The sequence below is a fragment of the Tachyglossus aculeatus genome, chromosome 7, assembly GCF_015852505.1.
Source record: "Tachyglossus aculeatus isolate mTacAcu1 chromosome 7, mTacAcu1.pri, whole genome shotgun sequence".
NCBI classification, from domain to species: domain Eukaryota; kingdom Metazoa; phylum Chordata; class Mammalia; order Monotremata; family Tachyglossidae; genus Tachyglossus; species Tachyglossus aculeatus.
The window spans coordinates 39,676,445-39,693,075 of NC_052072.1; the positions used below are offsets into that span (position 1 = coordinate 39,676,445).

The window sequence follows — 16,631 nt, forward strand, 5'->3', positions numbered from 1 at the left end:
TGCATGGGTTCAGTAGATTATAACTGGATCCAGCAATCAATCAATCCTATTTATTAAGATCTTAATGTGTGCAGAACACTGTACTAAACACTTGGGAGAGTACAACATAACAAATGGTAGACATGCTCCCTGCCCACAAAGAGCTTAAAGTCTAGAGGATGGACCCTAGATAGGCACATATTCAAGGTGAGTAAAATCGGGAAGATGACATGGAAAAAGTGATATTCCTCATCATTATACTCCATGGAGGTGGTCCAGCAGGAGTCAGTCCACCTGGAAGTCAGAAGGTCCGGGGTTCTAATTTCAGTTCCACAACTTGTCTGCTGTATGTCCTTGGGTAAGTCACTTTACTTATCTGTGCCCTTGTTACCTCATCTGTAAAATGGTCATTAAGATTGTGAGCCCCGTGGGACATGGACTGTATCCAAACTGATTAGTTTGTATCTATCCCAGCACTTAATACAGTGCCCGGTACATAGTGCCTAACAAATACCAAAGGAAAAAAAAAAAGAAAGGCCAGATCCTAGAGAAATTGTGAAGGTAGAATCAACAGGATTTCATGACAGATTGAATGTGTGGGTGAAATGAGAGAAAGGAGTTAGTATAATGCCAAGGTCATGGACTTTTCAGACAGAAAGGATGACAGTGCTGTCTACAGTGATAGGAAAGTCATGGGAAGGATGGGATTTGAGTGGGAAGAGGTGGAGTTCTGTTTTGCACATGTTTAGTGAGGCGTCAGAGGACCATGCAAGAGAACTGTCCCAAAAGACAGAGGAAATGAAAGAGAGGAAATGAGAGATTGTAGAGAAGGGGAGAGGTCAGGGCTGGAGTGACAGACTTGGGAATCATCTGTGTAGAGACAGTAGTTGAAGCCGTGGGAACAAATGAGTTCTCCAAGGGAGTCAGATGGAGAACAGAAAGGGACCCAGAACTGAACTTTGAGGAAGCCTCCCATTTAGAAGGTGGGAGGCCAAGGGAGAGCCTGCGAAAGAGATTGAGAAGGAGCTGTCAGAGAGATAGAAGGAAAACCAGGAGAGGACAGTATCGGCGAAACCAAGGTTAGACAATGTTTCTAGGAGAAGGGAGTGGTCTACATTTTCGAAGGCAGACGAAAGGCCAAGCAGGATTAGGATGCAGTAGTGGCCAGTAGATTTGGCCAGTAGCTGCCCACCAGTTAAAGCCCTTGGACTTTCTCTAAAACTACTCCAGAGTGGGCCCGTCAATCTGGTTGTGCTGAGCTGACAAAGAAATCCAAGCATTGGGGTGGGCCTCAAAGCCATCACATTAGCTTTGCTCTTTTTTCTAAGATGTGCAACTGGTCAGTGCAACACTCCTTGAATCTGAAGATCTGCTGTTAGTTCCGGACCCCAGACCTGGCTAGGACACTACCTAGTAGGAAGTCCATAATTTATACAGATTGAAAGGAGGCTTTCCAGATGTTATCCAATAACCCTGATCTGGCTGTCACAGTACATAATAGGAGGTTCCTAATTTATTCAGAATCAAGGAGGCTTTCCAGATATTATCCAATAAGTCTTTACCACCACCACCTTAAAGAAGGCTGTTTCCATGAAGTGGAAGGGCCGGAAGCCAGATTGCAGGTGGTCGAGGAGAGATTTGGAGGAGAGCAATTGGAGGCAACAAGTGTAGACAGTTTGCTCAAGGAGTTTGGAGAGGAATGGTAGGAGGGAGATGGGGTGATGGGGTCCAGAGAGGGATTTAATAGGACAGGGGATATGTGGAAATACTTTAAAGCAGTGGGGAAGGAAAGTTAGCAGTTGAAGATTGCAGTCAGGGAGAGAAGAAGAGACGGAAGGCAGGATAGGACCTGTCAGGAGTGTAGTCCTGGAGTGGGCCCAAAATCTTGTACAGTACTTGGCACATAGTAAGGGCTTAACAGATACCATCATTATTATTATTATTATTATTATTTAGAGAAGCAGCGTGGCTCAGTGGAAATAGCATGGGCTTTGGAGTCAGAGGTTATGGGTTCAAATCCCGCTCCACCATTTGTCAGCTGCGTGACTTTGGGCAAGTCACTTAACTTCTCTGTGCCTCAGTTACCTCATCTGTAAAATGGGAATTAAGACTGCGAGCCCCTCATGGGACAACCTGATCACCTTGTAACCTTCCCAGCGCTTAGAACAGTGCTTTGCACATAGCAAGCGCTTAATAAATGCCATTATTATTATTATTATCTCGGAGTTGCTGACAGTTTTACTGTAAGTTTGTTACAGGCAGGGAACAGGTCAGCTAATTCCCTTGTATTGTAGGCTCCCAAGCACTTAGTACAGTGCTCTGCACATAGTAACTGCCCAATAAATAATAATAATAATAGTAATGGTGGCATTTGTTAAGCGCTTACTATGTGCATAGCACTGTTCTAAGCGCTGGGGGGGATACAAGGTGATCAGGTTGTCCCACGTGGGGCTTACAGTCATCATCCCCATTTTACAGATGAGGTAACTAATAACTGTTGTAGTTATTAAGCACTTACTATGTGGCAGGCACTGTGCTAAGCGCTGGGGTAGATACAAATAATCTGGATGGACACGATCCCTGTCCCACATGGGGCTCACGATCTTACTCCCTATTTTACAGATGAGGTAACAGAGGTACAGAAAAGTAAAGTGACTTGCCTAAGGTCACACAGCAGACAAGTAGAGGAGCTGGTGCTAGAATCCAGATCCTTCCGACTCGCAGGCCGGTACTCTATCCACTAAGCGTTGCTGCACTGATTGATTGATTGATTGATTGATTAGGTAGTCACTGTGCCAGCCATGAGTTGAGCATGTCACCTTGGCTTTCATTTTAATGGCATCCATTTAGTCAACACTATATCCCTTCAGAACTGGAATATGCCCAGAGGCTTTATTTTCACTTCAGAGGGACAGTTTTCACTGGGCCACAAGATGCCAGTGTCTGGAATGATGATGCTGGGCTTCTAACAGAAGCAAAATAATTCTACAGTGTCACACGTATTTTGGGAATCTGATACACTCCTCTAATGTAGAACAGTGCTTTGCACAGAGTAAGCGCTTAATAAATGTTATTATTATTATTATTATTATTATTAATGTAGACAGGGCCTTCTCGGTATATAGCATGAATTCTGGAAACACTTTAAAGATGTTGATGCTAATGGAAGCTTTGCCCCTTAGAAGACTGCAGAACTGAGCTCTATCCAACCAGCTCCTCCAGTTACAACCCAGAAAAATCTACCGAGGTTCCCCACTCTCCCCCTTCGACTAATCAGAACAGCATGCACCAAGTTTAATCTGGCCTTTTTAATCTTTATTTCAGCTTTAATTTTTAATTACCTGCTCTCCTGTGTCATTTTCAATGGATTTGCTATGCCAAATACTCTCCAAATAAATGACTTTCTAAATTAGCCTTTATGTAATTAGAGGAGGACTCAATTATTTCTAGAATTCTTATTATCGGAGCTTTAGGTAAAAATATGCTTTGGGCACTGATAGCTTAAAAGTTCCCTACTAGGTTATTTTCATTAAAATGACACTATTTTGGAAGGAGCATTTTATTTGATTCTACTACAATAGCTGGGCTGTGAAGAATCCATTAATGAGGCCTGAAAGATGTTTATCAGTAAAAGTACCGAATATCTCTTTTTCATGTGTAAAATCAGCATTTGGTATTTATCATCAACCCCATGGTGAAAAGATTACTGATCATTATCACAGATTCTGATTAACAAAATCACTTCCACCAAAAAAAGTCCATATTGAACAGAAAGTCTATAATACCCAAATCATTTTCTGCTCCCTTTCCCAAATTAAATAACTCCAAGAGTCAGATTTTTCAAAAGGATAAGGGATGCTGTAATTATATTTTTATTTTCAAATTTTAATAGCATTTTGTTCATTATTCCTGTCCATTTGAATTTTAAGCAATTATTATAGCACGGTGTTATGTCCTAGGTAATTGGATTATTTTTGTGACTTTGCTTTACTGTAACCTACAAAAATATTGCCTATCTTTCATCATCATCATCATCATCATCATCAATCGTATTTATTGAGCGCTTACTATGTGCAGAGCACTGTACTAAGCGCTTGGGAAGTACAAATTGGCAACATATAGAGACAGTCCCTACCCAACAGTGGGCTCACAGTCTAAAAGGGGGAGGCAGAGAACAAAACCAAACATACTAACAAAATAAAATAAATAGAATAGATATGTACAAATAAATTAAATATTCATTTAATATTTCCAGTTCACGCTGTAGTGTGTAGCTCACGACAAGGTATTATTCATATTGTTAAGCTTGTCACATGATGAGAACGACAAGGTATTTTTCATATTGTTACGCTTGTCACATGATGTGAGATTTAGACTTTAACAGATGACTGTTAGGATTTAAGGCTTCACATTTGGAAGAGTTTGGGCCGCAGAGATTGTAGGTGCAGAATCTAAGTACTCTCCTTGAAGACAGAGACCGTATCTCGATCACACGTCTGCTGTGTGACCTTGAGCAAGTCACTTCAGTTCTCGGGGCCTCATCTGGAAAATGGGGATCAAGACCGTGAGCCCCACGTGGGACAGGGACTGAATCCAACCCTATTTGCTTGTAACCATCCCACCACGTAGTAAAGTGCTTGGCACATAGTAAGCGCTAAATACATACCGTTATTAGTATTATCATTATATCTACCTAAAAATCAATCATATTTATTGAGCATTTACTGCATGCAGAGCAAAATAGCAAGTACTTGGGAGAGTACAAAATGATTGAGTTGGAAGATGCCCACAAGGAGATTACCAACTTCATTATATGCTTCCAAGCATTTAGTATTGTTCTCTGCACACAGTAAGCACTCAATCAATACCAATGCTTGATCGCTTGATAATCAACATAGGCACCACTGACATTGGATTTCTGGCTATGAGGGTAAAACTTCCTGTTTTTACTTTCATAGTTTATGGAACAGGCCTTCCTTGCTCATCTAGACTGTGAGCCCGTTGTTGGGTAGGGACCATCTCTATATGTTGCCGACTTGTACTTCCTTAGTGCATGCACTAAGCTCTCAATAAATACGATTGAATGAATGAATTGAATGAATCCCCGGTTTCTGATCAGTCTCTGCTCTGAGAGACTCCATGTGGATTGAAGTCCAGACTACCGGACTACTGGAGTTGATACCGTAGTTCTTTGAAGTTTTTCTCCCTTTTGTTTTTTATAAAAACCATCTGCTAAAAAGTATTTCATAAAACTAAATGACATTTAAATGTTCAATAAAAATGCATTGCTTTTCCTTATTTTTGATGATTTTGCTGCCATTGGACCGTTGTCCTTTTTTCATAACATTCCCATCATCAATCAGGTGATCAACAGTATTTATGGAATGCTTGCTCTGTGCAGAGTGCTGTTTTAAGTGCTTGGGAGAGTATGACAGAATGAGTAGAGAACATCTCTGTCCTCCAGGAGTTTACAATCTAGCAGGTTGACTTCTCCCTAAACAATCCCACAATTCTCATAGTTTTTTGAAGCCTGCTTGTGGCTTCCAAGCCCCACTCTATTTGTTTCCCCCTTCTTTGTCCCCCAACTTTGTCCCCCACACTCATTCTTTACTAATCAGCCTTACAAAATGTTTTTAATATCATTAGGCCACAAAAATTCCATTTTTCCTGGGAAATTTACATTTCCTTTCCCTCATTTCCAAATGCATTCATTCATTCAATTGTATTTACTGAGCACTTACTGTGCGCAGAGCGCTGTACTAAGCGCTTGGGAAGTACAAATCAGCAACATATGCTACCCCACTCTTCTCTTCTCCATTCTTTGTGGTCAGGCCTTCCTTATTCCTGCTGCTCCCTCTGTCACTGAGCTAAGAGAACACATCTGTTTCAATCAATCATATTTACTGAGTGCCTACTGTGTGCAAAGCACTCTACAAAGTGCTTGGGAGAGTACAATGTAACTGGGTTGGAAGACACATTCCCCTGTCCACAACTAACTCAACAGTCTGGAGGGGGAGACAGGCATTAACATAAATAAATAAATTACAGAAAGTGCTATGCATGAGCCAGGGCATTGCAGAAGGGAATGAGAGAAGAGGAAAGAAGGGCTTAATCAGGGAAGACCTCTTGGAGGAGGTGTGCCTTCAATAAGGCTTGAAAGGTGGGGAGAGATGGTAGCGAAGCCATGCTAGAGAATAAACTCTCCAAGGGAGTGGGTGTAGAAGGAGAATTAAAGGGGAACCAGGCACATTCAATCATTCATTGGCATTTATTAAGCGCTTAACTTTTATATATATGTATATATATAAAAGTTATATATATATATATATATATATAAAAGTTATATATATATATAAAAGTTATATATATATATAAGTTATATATATATATAAAAGTTATATATATATATAAAAGTTATATATATATACTTAAGCACTTAGTATATGACAGGCACTGTCCTGAACAAATGGGGTAGATACAAGATAATTACATTGGACACAATCTATATCCCACATGGGGCTCATCGTCTTAATACCCATTTTACAGATGAGGTAACTGAGCACGGAGAAGTGACTTGTCCAAGGTCACACAGCAGACAAGTGGCAAATCCAGGATTAGAATGCAGTTCCTCTGAGTCCAAGGCTTTAATGCTTTAACCACGAGGCCTTGCTGGTTCTTCTAGTGTGCAGAGTATTGTACTGAGTGCTTGGGAAAGCACAATACAACAGTTAGTAGATGTGATCATTGCCTACAAAATTCATTTGTTTCATTTCAGTGGTATTAGCAATTATTATGTGCCAGACATTGTACTAAAAAATGGTGGAAGATACAAGATAATGAGGTTAGACACAGTCCCTGTCCTACATAGGGCTCACAGTCTCCATTTTACAGATGAGGTAACTGAGGCACAGATAAGTTAAGTGACTTGCCCAAGGTCACACAGCAGACATGTGGCCAAGCTGGGATTAGAAGCCACGTCCTTCTGACTCCCAGGATCATCCTCTTTCCACTAGGCCACGCCGCTTCCTGGATAATATAGATCGAAAGTACCCTATGGTCTCAATTATCCAGGTATTTCAGGCAAATGTTTTTTGAATTGAACTGTCAAGGTAATTACCTTAATTTTCCATTTCACTTTGCCATGAATAGGGACAGCCACAGAACCACCCCTTAAGAACAGGTTTCTATCTAAAGTAAACAAAGGTGTTGTAGAAAGAAATGCATGTTGAAAATTTATATTAGGCCCTGGAAAAATACCAGAAGCATATTTTTAAAATTGATATAAATGGATGCCAGACATTCTGGAAGCTGAGGCAGATGGATACTGCTGTTGAGGAGGTCTGAGTTGCCAAAATAAACTAAGATATCTAAGGGTAGTGATATAATAAATGGGAATTCAGGAGATATGAATTTTACTTGTTTGGGTGGCTATGGTATTTTTAAGTGCTCAGGAAGGGCTGCATGCTGTTTTCTGATCTGGGGAAGATACAAAGTAATCAGATTGGACCTAGCCCCTATTCATCATCATCATCATCAATCGTATTTATTGAGCACTTACTGTGTGCAGAGCACTGTACTAAGCGCTTGGGAAGTACAAGTCGGCAACATATAGAAACAGTCCCTACCCAACAGCGGGCTCACAGTCTAAAAGGGGGAGACAGAGAACAAAACCAAACATACTAACAAAATAAAATCAATAGAATAGATATGTAGGAGTAAAATAAATAAATAAATATTCAACACAAGGCTCATGACTTAAAAGGGATCTGACCTTGAGGTGTCAGGGGAGTAAAGGTCCTCAATGTATTCAAATGCTAAGGGGGATCACTGATTCTAGGGGCCTTGTCATACAGCAGTGTGTGGCCTTGTGAAAAGAGCACGAGCCTGGAAATCCGAGGACCTGGGTTCTAATTCTAGCTCTGCAACGTACCTGCTGTGTGACAACCTGATTACCTTGTTTCCCCCCAGCGCTTAGAACAGTACTTGGCACATAGTAAGCGCTTAACAAATGGCATCATTATTATTATTACTTAATCAATCGTATTTATTGAGCGCTTACTGTGTGCAGAGCACTGTACTAAGCGCTTGGGAAGTACAAGTTGGCAACATATAGAGACAGTCCCTACCCAACAGTGGGCTCATACCACAATTATTACAGCAGCTTTTCCCCAAGTCTCCACCACACCCTGGCCTCTATACAACTAAACACTTCTGAACTCCTGGCTCCTCCACTGACTCATTTATCTCGTCTAGTCCACATCATCATCATCATCATCATCATCATCATCATCATCAATCGTATTTATTGAGTGCTTACTGTGTGCAGAGCACTGTACTAAGCGCTTGGGAAGTACAAGTTGGCAACATATAGAGACAGTCCCTACCCAACAGTGGGTTCACAGTCTAAAAGGGGGAGACAGAGAACAAAACCAAACATACTAACAAAATAAAATAAATAGAATAGATAGGTACAAGTAAAATAAATAAATAGAGTAATAAATATGTACAAACATATATACATATATACAGGTGCTGTGGGGAAGGGAAGGAGGTAAGATGGGGGGATGGAGAGGGGGACAAGGGGGAGAGGAAGGAAGGGGCTCAGTCTGGGAAGGCCTCCTGGAGGAGGTGAGCTCTCAGACAATCAATCAATCAGTGGTATTTACTGAGAGCTTACTGTGTGCTTAGTACTGTACTAAGTGTTCGGGAAAGTACAGCAGTTGATAGACATGGTTCTTTCCTACAAGAAGCTTAAAGTCTACAGGAGGAGACAGACATTAAAATAAATTATAGAGGAAATATAATAGCATATGAGGTTCTGTAAATAAATGCTGCAGGGCTAGTGTACTTATCAATACCTATTTTTATCATTATCATTATATTTGTCAAGGGTTTACTAGGTGTCAAGCGCTATTCCAATTTGTACTTCCCAAGCGCTTAGTACAGTGCTCTGCACATAGTAAGCGCTCAATAAATACGATTGATTGATTGATTGATTGATTGATTCTGAGCACTAGGGTAGGTACAAGTTAATCAGGTAGGAAACAGTTCCTCTCCCACATGGGGCTCACAGTCGAAATAGGAGGGAGTAGGAGTGAATCTCCATTTTACATCTGAGGTTACTGAGGCACAGAGAAGTCACTTGCCCATGGTCACTAGCAGATACAGGGATTAGAACCCAGGTCCTCTGACACCCAGGCCTATGCCCTTTCAACTAGACCATGCTGCTTCTCTGCTGTCGTCCAAGAGCCCAGGCTTGGGAGTCAGAGGTCATGGGTTCGAATCCCAGCTCTGCCACTTGCCAGCTGTGTGACCTTGGGCAAATCACTTAACTTCTCTGTGCCTCAGTGACCTCATCTGTAAAATGGGGATGAAGACTGTTAGCTCTATGTGGGACAACCTGATTACCTTGTATCTACCCCAGCGCTTGGAACAGTGCATAGTACATAGTAAACTCTGAGCAAATGCCAACATTATTATTATTATTATGTGGGACCTAATTATCTTGTATCTACCCCAGTGCTTAGTAAAGTGCCTGATACATAGTAAGTGTGCAACAAATACTATTATTATTATTATTATTATTTTTAAAAGAGAACCTTAGAGGCCACTTCAGGCCCAGGTAATGGGTGTTCTATAAGGGTTTCAGCCAGGCTTTTCACATCCATTCCCAGAGGCCATTTAGGGGACGGGAAGGACTTGGAAATACCCATACGAGGCAAGGCTCCTTGAACCAGAATCAGAATCTATTTTAGTCTGGGGCCTTTTAAATTTGATGAAGAATGGCTTAATCTCTTAGTATGTGGCATATCAACAACGTATCATCATCATCAATCGTATTTATTGAGCACTTACTGTGTGCAGAGCACTGTACTAAGCGCTTGGGAAGTACAATTTGGCAACATATAGAGACAGTCCCTACCCAATAGTGGGCTCATATCAAAATCATAACAAAAACATGCAAAAGGACATAAAGATCAAGCACAGAAACATGTGAGACCAGTTCATTATCAGTGGTGCAGAGCACTGTACTAAGTGCTTGGCAGAGTACAACAGAGTAGCCCTGAACTTCTGAGTCCCATGGTCTTCCACGCAGAAGTTTCCTTTTTCCTACCGTTAGTAGCTGATTCAGGGATATCGCAGTCTCGTTTTGAAGCTCAGTAAGGGCAAATAAATATCTGAAGCTTCCAAATAACAAGCTGGATTCTGATTTGAGAACCTCATCCGCTTGAGGTATTTAACTTTCAAACCTCATCTGCTTGAGGCATTTAATTTGCAAACCTCATCTGTTTGACACACTTGTTTAACTAGCTGGTATTTCAGGTTCCAGAAAGTGCAGTCCTGTTCACAGTAGATATGTTTTAAGGAAGGTAAGAGATAGAATCTGCTTCCTTCTTACTTGTTCCTTACAGTCACGTCCAAAAGAGATTCTTTTGTATACCTTAAGCTTTCTGAAATGAAATTTTGCAAAGATTCTGAAGTAGAATTCTTCAATAGTGACTCTTAATAAAAAGCGTATTTGTGGTCTGCTTTTGTTTACCTTCGAGGGCAAAAGTGCAGGTATCACCGGCTCTTTTGAAAAGCACATATTTACTTTCTGGTACTGAGAAGGGACCCTCTCATTTCCAGTACTCTACTAGTCTCGGCTACGGGAGGGAGAGTCAAGCAGAGGCCTACCCATTTCATTCCTAGCTTGGACAGTGGCTAGCGAGTGGAAGGCAATCTGCTACAAGTCAAAACTCACCCATGCTGGGCAATCGTATTTATTGAGCGTATCAATACATATCAATCGTATTTATTGAGCGTTTACTGTGTGCAGAGCACTGTACTAAGTGCTTGGGAAGTACAAGTTGGCAACATATAGAGACAGTCCCTACCCAACAGTGGGCTCACAGTCTAAAAGGGGGAGACAGAGAACAAAACCAAACGTACTAACAAAATAAAATAAATAGAATAGATATGTACAAGTAAAATAAATAAATAGAGTAATAAATATGTACAAATATATATACATATATACAGGTGCTGTGGGGAAGGGAAGGAGGTAAGATGGGGGGGATGGAGAGGGAGACGAGGGGGAGAGGAAGGAAGGGGCTCAGTCTGGGAAGGCCTCCTGGAGGAGGTGAGCCTTGAAGTAGGGCCTTGAAGAGAGGAAGAGAGTTAGCTTGGCAGATGGGTAGAGTTGAGGGTGGACACGCGTTTACTGTGTGAAAGGCGGCAATGGTAAACCAATTCCGGATTTTTACTAAGAAAACTCTATGGATACACTACCAGGATGATTGCAGATGGAGAGTGGGCCTTCTGAGAGAGACGTGTCTGAGGGGTCGCTATGGGTCGGAAGCGACTAGACAGCATAAGACAAGACTGAGAAGGGAAGAGAATGAATTTGTGTATCACTGATAAAAGCATGGCTTGGATGACTGGCGACCATATTTTCCTTTTGATATGAACTATATGATCTAAATAAGAATTCTGCTGAGAGGCAAAATTAATGGCAATTATCCACTAATTGGTTATCTAGTTGGAGGATGATTCAGGCCTATATTTTGGGAGATGGGATAGTTCTATCACCTACGGAGACTGTATGATCTCATGGAAAGAGCACGGGGCTGAAGATGAGGAACCCCTGGCTCTAATCCCAACTCTGTTCTTAGCCTGCTGTGTGACCCGGGGAAAATCTCTTGTAACTTCTCTGTACCTCAGTTTTCTCACCTGTAAAATGGCGATAAGTTACCTACTCTCCTTACCTCTTAGACTGCAAGTCAGACATGGGACAGAGACAAAATCTGATTGATTTCTCGTGTATCTACCCCAACACTTTGCACGGTGCTTTAGCATACAATTAACACAATTAACATCATTATTCTTATTCTCATTTAGCACTAGTCTTTCGAATAAAAATAAAATAGTTATAGCGTAGGATACACACCTTAATTTTTCCTTCGTGAAGAAGGAGTCAGTATTGCACTCTTTTCCACCGCATGGACCAATGCAGTCTTCACCTCCTATCCTTCCCGGGTCTGTTATGGAAGTGGCATGGGAAGGAGAGAGATGGGAGGAGGCACAGTTCCTGTCACCACAAACTGCTCTCATCCCCAGAGTCCAAGAAAGTTCCTGGCACCGGTGATCCGGAGGCACCTGGTGGGATAAAAATCTTGGCTCATGTCAACAAAATGTCTTCCCAGATACTCTATAGCAACTGTGGCCATGATAACTGTGGGGGCACAGCACAGGAGCTGGGACAATTGGGGCCCGTGGACCCTAAAATTCCCTAAACTTGGAGGAGATAACTGAAGGCATTCCACTTCTATGTCCCCTTGGAGTAGAAGGCTGTGAGCATGGCTTAATGGATAGAGCACAGGCCTGGGAAGGTCATGGGTTCTAATCCTGCTCCGCCACATATCTGCTGTGTGATCTTGGGCAAGTCACTGCACTTCTCTGGCCCTCAGTTACCTCATCTGCAATATGGTGATTAAGAGTGTGAGCCCTATGTGGGACAGGGATTGGGTCCAACCTGACTAACTTGAATCTTCCCCAGTGCCTAGAACAGTTCTTGGCATATAGTAAGCACTCAACGAATACCATAAGTATTATTGGTATTATTACAGAGTAGAGGCAGAGCTAAGATGTGGGGGAAGACAAAGAAGGGCTTCTTTCTGTGTCTCTTCCCCCTCTTTTCCCTTTTTGGCTGGTCAACCTTCCCTCCTATCCTACAGCTGCAACACAGCTACCCCTGACTCCTAGTGCCTGCACAGTTCAGAAAAAGCTGGGGAGATGGTAAGGAGAGAAGAGAGGGGACACAATCCAAATCATCATCATGACTCCAGGCATTTGTAGAACACAAGCTTTTGGATCCCAGCCACCTTCTTCGGTCACTCAATGGTATTTACTGAGCACTTACTGCATGAACACTGTACTGAGTGCTTGGGAAAGAACAGTACAACAAAGCGGGTAGAGCTGATTATAGGCTCTACAACATTGTATTGTGAGAAGCAGCATGGTATAGGGGACAGTGTGGGCCTGGGTACCATGCTCTGCACACAGTAAGCGCTCAATAAATACGATTGAACGAATGACTGAATGAGTCAGAAGGTCCTGGGTTCTAATGCCGGCTCCTCCACGTGTCTGTTGTGTGACTTTGGGCAAGTTGCTTCACTTCTCTGGGCCTCAGTTACCTCCTCTGTAAAATGGAGATTAAGACTGTGAGCCCCATGTGGGTCAGGGACTTTGTCCAACCCGATTTGCTTGTATGCAGCCCAGCGTTTAGTAGAGTGCCTTGCACTTAGTAAGTGCTTAACAAATACCATAATAATTATTATTACTATTACCAAGCGCTTAGTACTGTGCTCTGCACACAGTAAGCGCTCAATAAATACAATTGAATATTACTATTATTAGGCAGGGAATGTTTCTGTTTATTGTTATACTGTGCTCTCCTAATTGCTTTGTGTGGTGCTCAGCACACAGTAAGAGCTCAATAAATACAATTGAATGAATGTGACCCCTGCCCACAAGGAGTGTCGAATAGATTAGGGATCAGAGAATTAGTAGAGATATATGCATAAGTAATATAGGGCTGTGGTGAGTATCAAGGTGCTTAAGGGGTGCCCAGTCAAGTGCAAAGTTGGCACAGAGGGAGGGCAGATGGCGGAAATAAAGAGCTTAGTCTGGGAAAGCCTCTTGGAGGGAGGCTTCTTGGAGGAGAGCCCTTTCCAGAGGGGATGGTGCTGTCCTCAACAAAGAGTACCAACCCCTGTCATAGAAGCTGCTCGCTGTTCCTGAGTCCTCTTGCCTCTAGTTTTATTTTGTGGTGAACCCAGGGGTGGCTAGAATGTCCCCGGGTGTGGTAGAGACGATCCCCAGCCAAGATAGCAATAATCATAGCAGGTGTGGCCCTTCCTGACAAGGCCCCTCCCACAGACCTCAATCCTTAAGGGGTGCCCTGGCATTCGTTCAAGAGTCCCCACCCTGCACCTCTTGACTCCTGCTCTCAGATCTTCAAGTGCTGCAGCTTTCTGTGCAACAGGACCAAGGGGATTGTTGGGCAAGTCTTCCCCTGCTGTTATGGGATGGCAGCCCTCCTTTGGCCTCTAATAGATCTCTGAAGTCGGCGTCACTCAGAAAACCATCTCCCTTCCTGGTATCTACGTGGCAGGATGCTCTTAGGGCTAGATGCTACAAGACCAAGAGAAATAGGGTAGATAAGGGACCAGGCAAAATCCAGGAAGGGCCTAAGGATGACGAAGAATCTGATGCTGCAATCACCTTACTAGGCACCTTTGGGCAAATTACTTTCCCTATCTATGCTTCATCTTTAAAACGAGGATAGCAACGCTGATAAGATTATTGCGATGAAAAGCAATTTTGCCGAATAGAAAATGGCAGAGAAAATACCACTTAACAGGAATGGTAATAATCGTCTGCCAAGAGAGAGAGTCTTGTTGGCCTGCCAAGGTTTGAGAGGGCCATGAAGACATCATTGCCTCAGTTCTAGAACTTGTTAAGACTGGTGGTTTGGGTAAATGCCTACCGCTAATGGTTACGACCATTTCCTCCAGTAGATAAGGATAATCTATTCTCTGGTGCTCTCCATATCATCCACCAACTGGAACAAGTCCACAGTCCGCTCTAGACAAAGATCTCAAGAAAATCCCCCAAACCCGTTTGTAAATGACGGCTGTGAGAACCGATTAAACTGTTGCTGATTGCTTCATCCCATCTATTTTCTCAGGATGAATTTCAAATTTATTCTCGCAAGAAGGTGATGTGGATTTACCTGTCAGCTTTAAACAGCTCATCTGGTCTCACCCCTGACCACCCACTCATTATGGATGAAGACTGCATCATAAATAGAGCCATAATCAAGCCTGATTTAAAGGTAAGCCAAATTATAGCTGAAGATTATGTAGGCATCTCAACCTTTTCCACATAGGCACTTATTATAGGTTTCACTCACTGCTATGACTTACATCATGACCGTTGGCAATTCAGCAAACCTTCCCCCTCCCCACTTCATAATCAGCAAAACAGAGCTAATATCGTCTCCTTTCATTCAGGTGATTGCAACTGGGGATGCAGTTATCTGAAGGAAGTCAAATTTGCACGTAAAGATCAAATTAAAAATCAAAGGACAATTAGGATACTACGGTACACTTTTAAGCATTGGAAAATGCCAACAGCAAAGCAGGAAGTGCAGTGACACTGCAGCAAGAGGAAAGGGAGTGGATGAATAGAGAGGCTGCTCGACTTCTTCCTCTTCATCCTCCTCCTCCTCTTCAGCAGACATCACCGTTGTGACTGCTGCTACCGACCCCCATCTTTGAGTCAAACAATCAGGTGTAATTATTGAGTACTTGCTATGTGCAGGGCACTGTACAAAGCACTTGGGAGAGTCCACTACAACAGAGATAGTGAAAGTGTCCCTTGCTCACAATGAGCTAGCAGTCTAGAGGATGATCTTACAGTCTAGAGAAACTTTTTGGGCCCATTCATGAGAGTTTCCAGTTTGGCCAGACATTTTTTTAACTTTTAATGGCATTTATTAAGTGCTTACTGTGTGCAAAGCACTGTTCTAAGTGCTGGGGAGGTTACAAGGTGATCAGGTTGTCCCATGAGGGGCTCATAGTCTTAATCCGCATTTTACAGATGAGGTAACTGAGGCACAGAGAAGTTAAGTGACTTGCCCAAAGTCACACAGCTGACAAGTGGCAGAGCTGGGATTTGAACCCATGACCTCTGACTCTAAAGCCCGTGCTCTTTCCACTGAGCCACGCTGCTAATTTTGTCTTCAGTCTTGTGTGAAACAATGATGAATAGCCACAGGATAGACCAATGCAGCAAATCATACTGGAATGAACTACCAAAGGAAGCTGTGGAACTTTTTTTGGAGATTTTTAAGTAGAAAGCATATACAGTTATCTTTTTAGGGTGGTTTATGTCATATGCAACCAGGAATCAGGGGGGTACACCATAGGATAACACTTGTGTACATATCTTTATACTCCACATGCTCTAAATATGTTATTACTTTCCCCTATCTGAAATTTCTTTTAGTGTCTATCTCCACAACCAAACTGTCAATGCTACACCTACTAATTCCATTGTTCTCCCCCAGTATTTAGTTCAGTGCTCTACACACAATAGGCCCTCAATAAATAATTGTGTTTGATGGATTGAAGAGCTAATATAGTATTCATGAACCACATACTACACACCAAGCACTGCACTAACCACTGGGGGAGATACAAGACAATCAGAATGGACACAGTCCTTGTCCAAATGGGGCTTCCAGTCTTAGTAATAATAATAAAATAATAATGATGGTTTTTGTTAAGCACTTACTATATGCCAAGCACTGTTTGAAGCGCTGGGGCAGACACAAGGTAATCAGGTTGTCCCACTTGGGGCTCACAGTCTTAATCTCCATTTTACAGATGAGTGAATTGAGACACAGAGAAGTTAAGTGACTTGCCCAAGGTCACACAGCAGACAAGTGGAGGAGCAGGATTAGAACCCACGACCTTTGACTCCAGGCCTACCCAACATGGTTAGCTTTTCAAAGTCCCTTCCAACTCTTGGAGACTTCTAGCTCTACGCTCTTCATTTCATCAAGAAATATATGTTATTTTTATATAGAAGGGTGAAGAGCTCCA

The 16,631-nt window shown here is 42.3% G+C and overlaps 1 protein-coding gene across 1 annotated transcript in view; it reads left to right on the forward strand.

Moving 5' to 3' along the window:
* Positions 1-16,631, forward strand: part of ATP13A4 (ATPase 13A4) — a 126,295-nt gene that overhangs the window by 35,601 nt on the left and 74,063 nt on the right. The window contains exon 3 of the mRNA XM_038749077.1: positions 14,711-14,857. Within this exon, the coding sequence (XP_038605005.1) occupies positions 14,711-14,857 (147 nt within the window). The remainder of the gene's footprint in view (positions 1-14,710; positions 14,858-16,631) is intronic.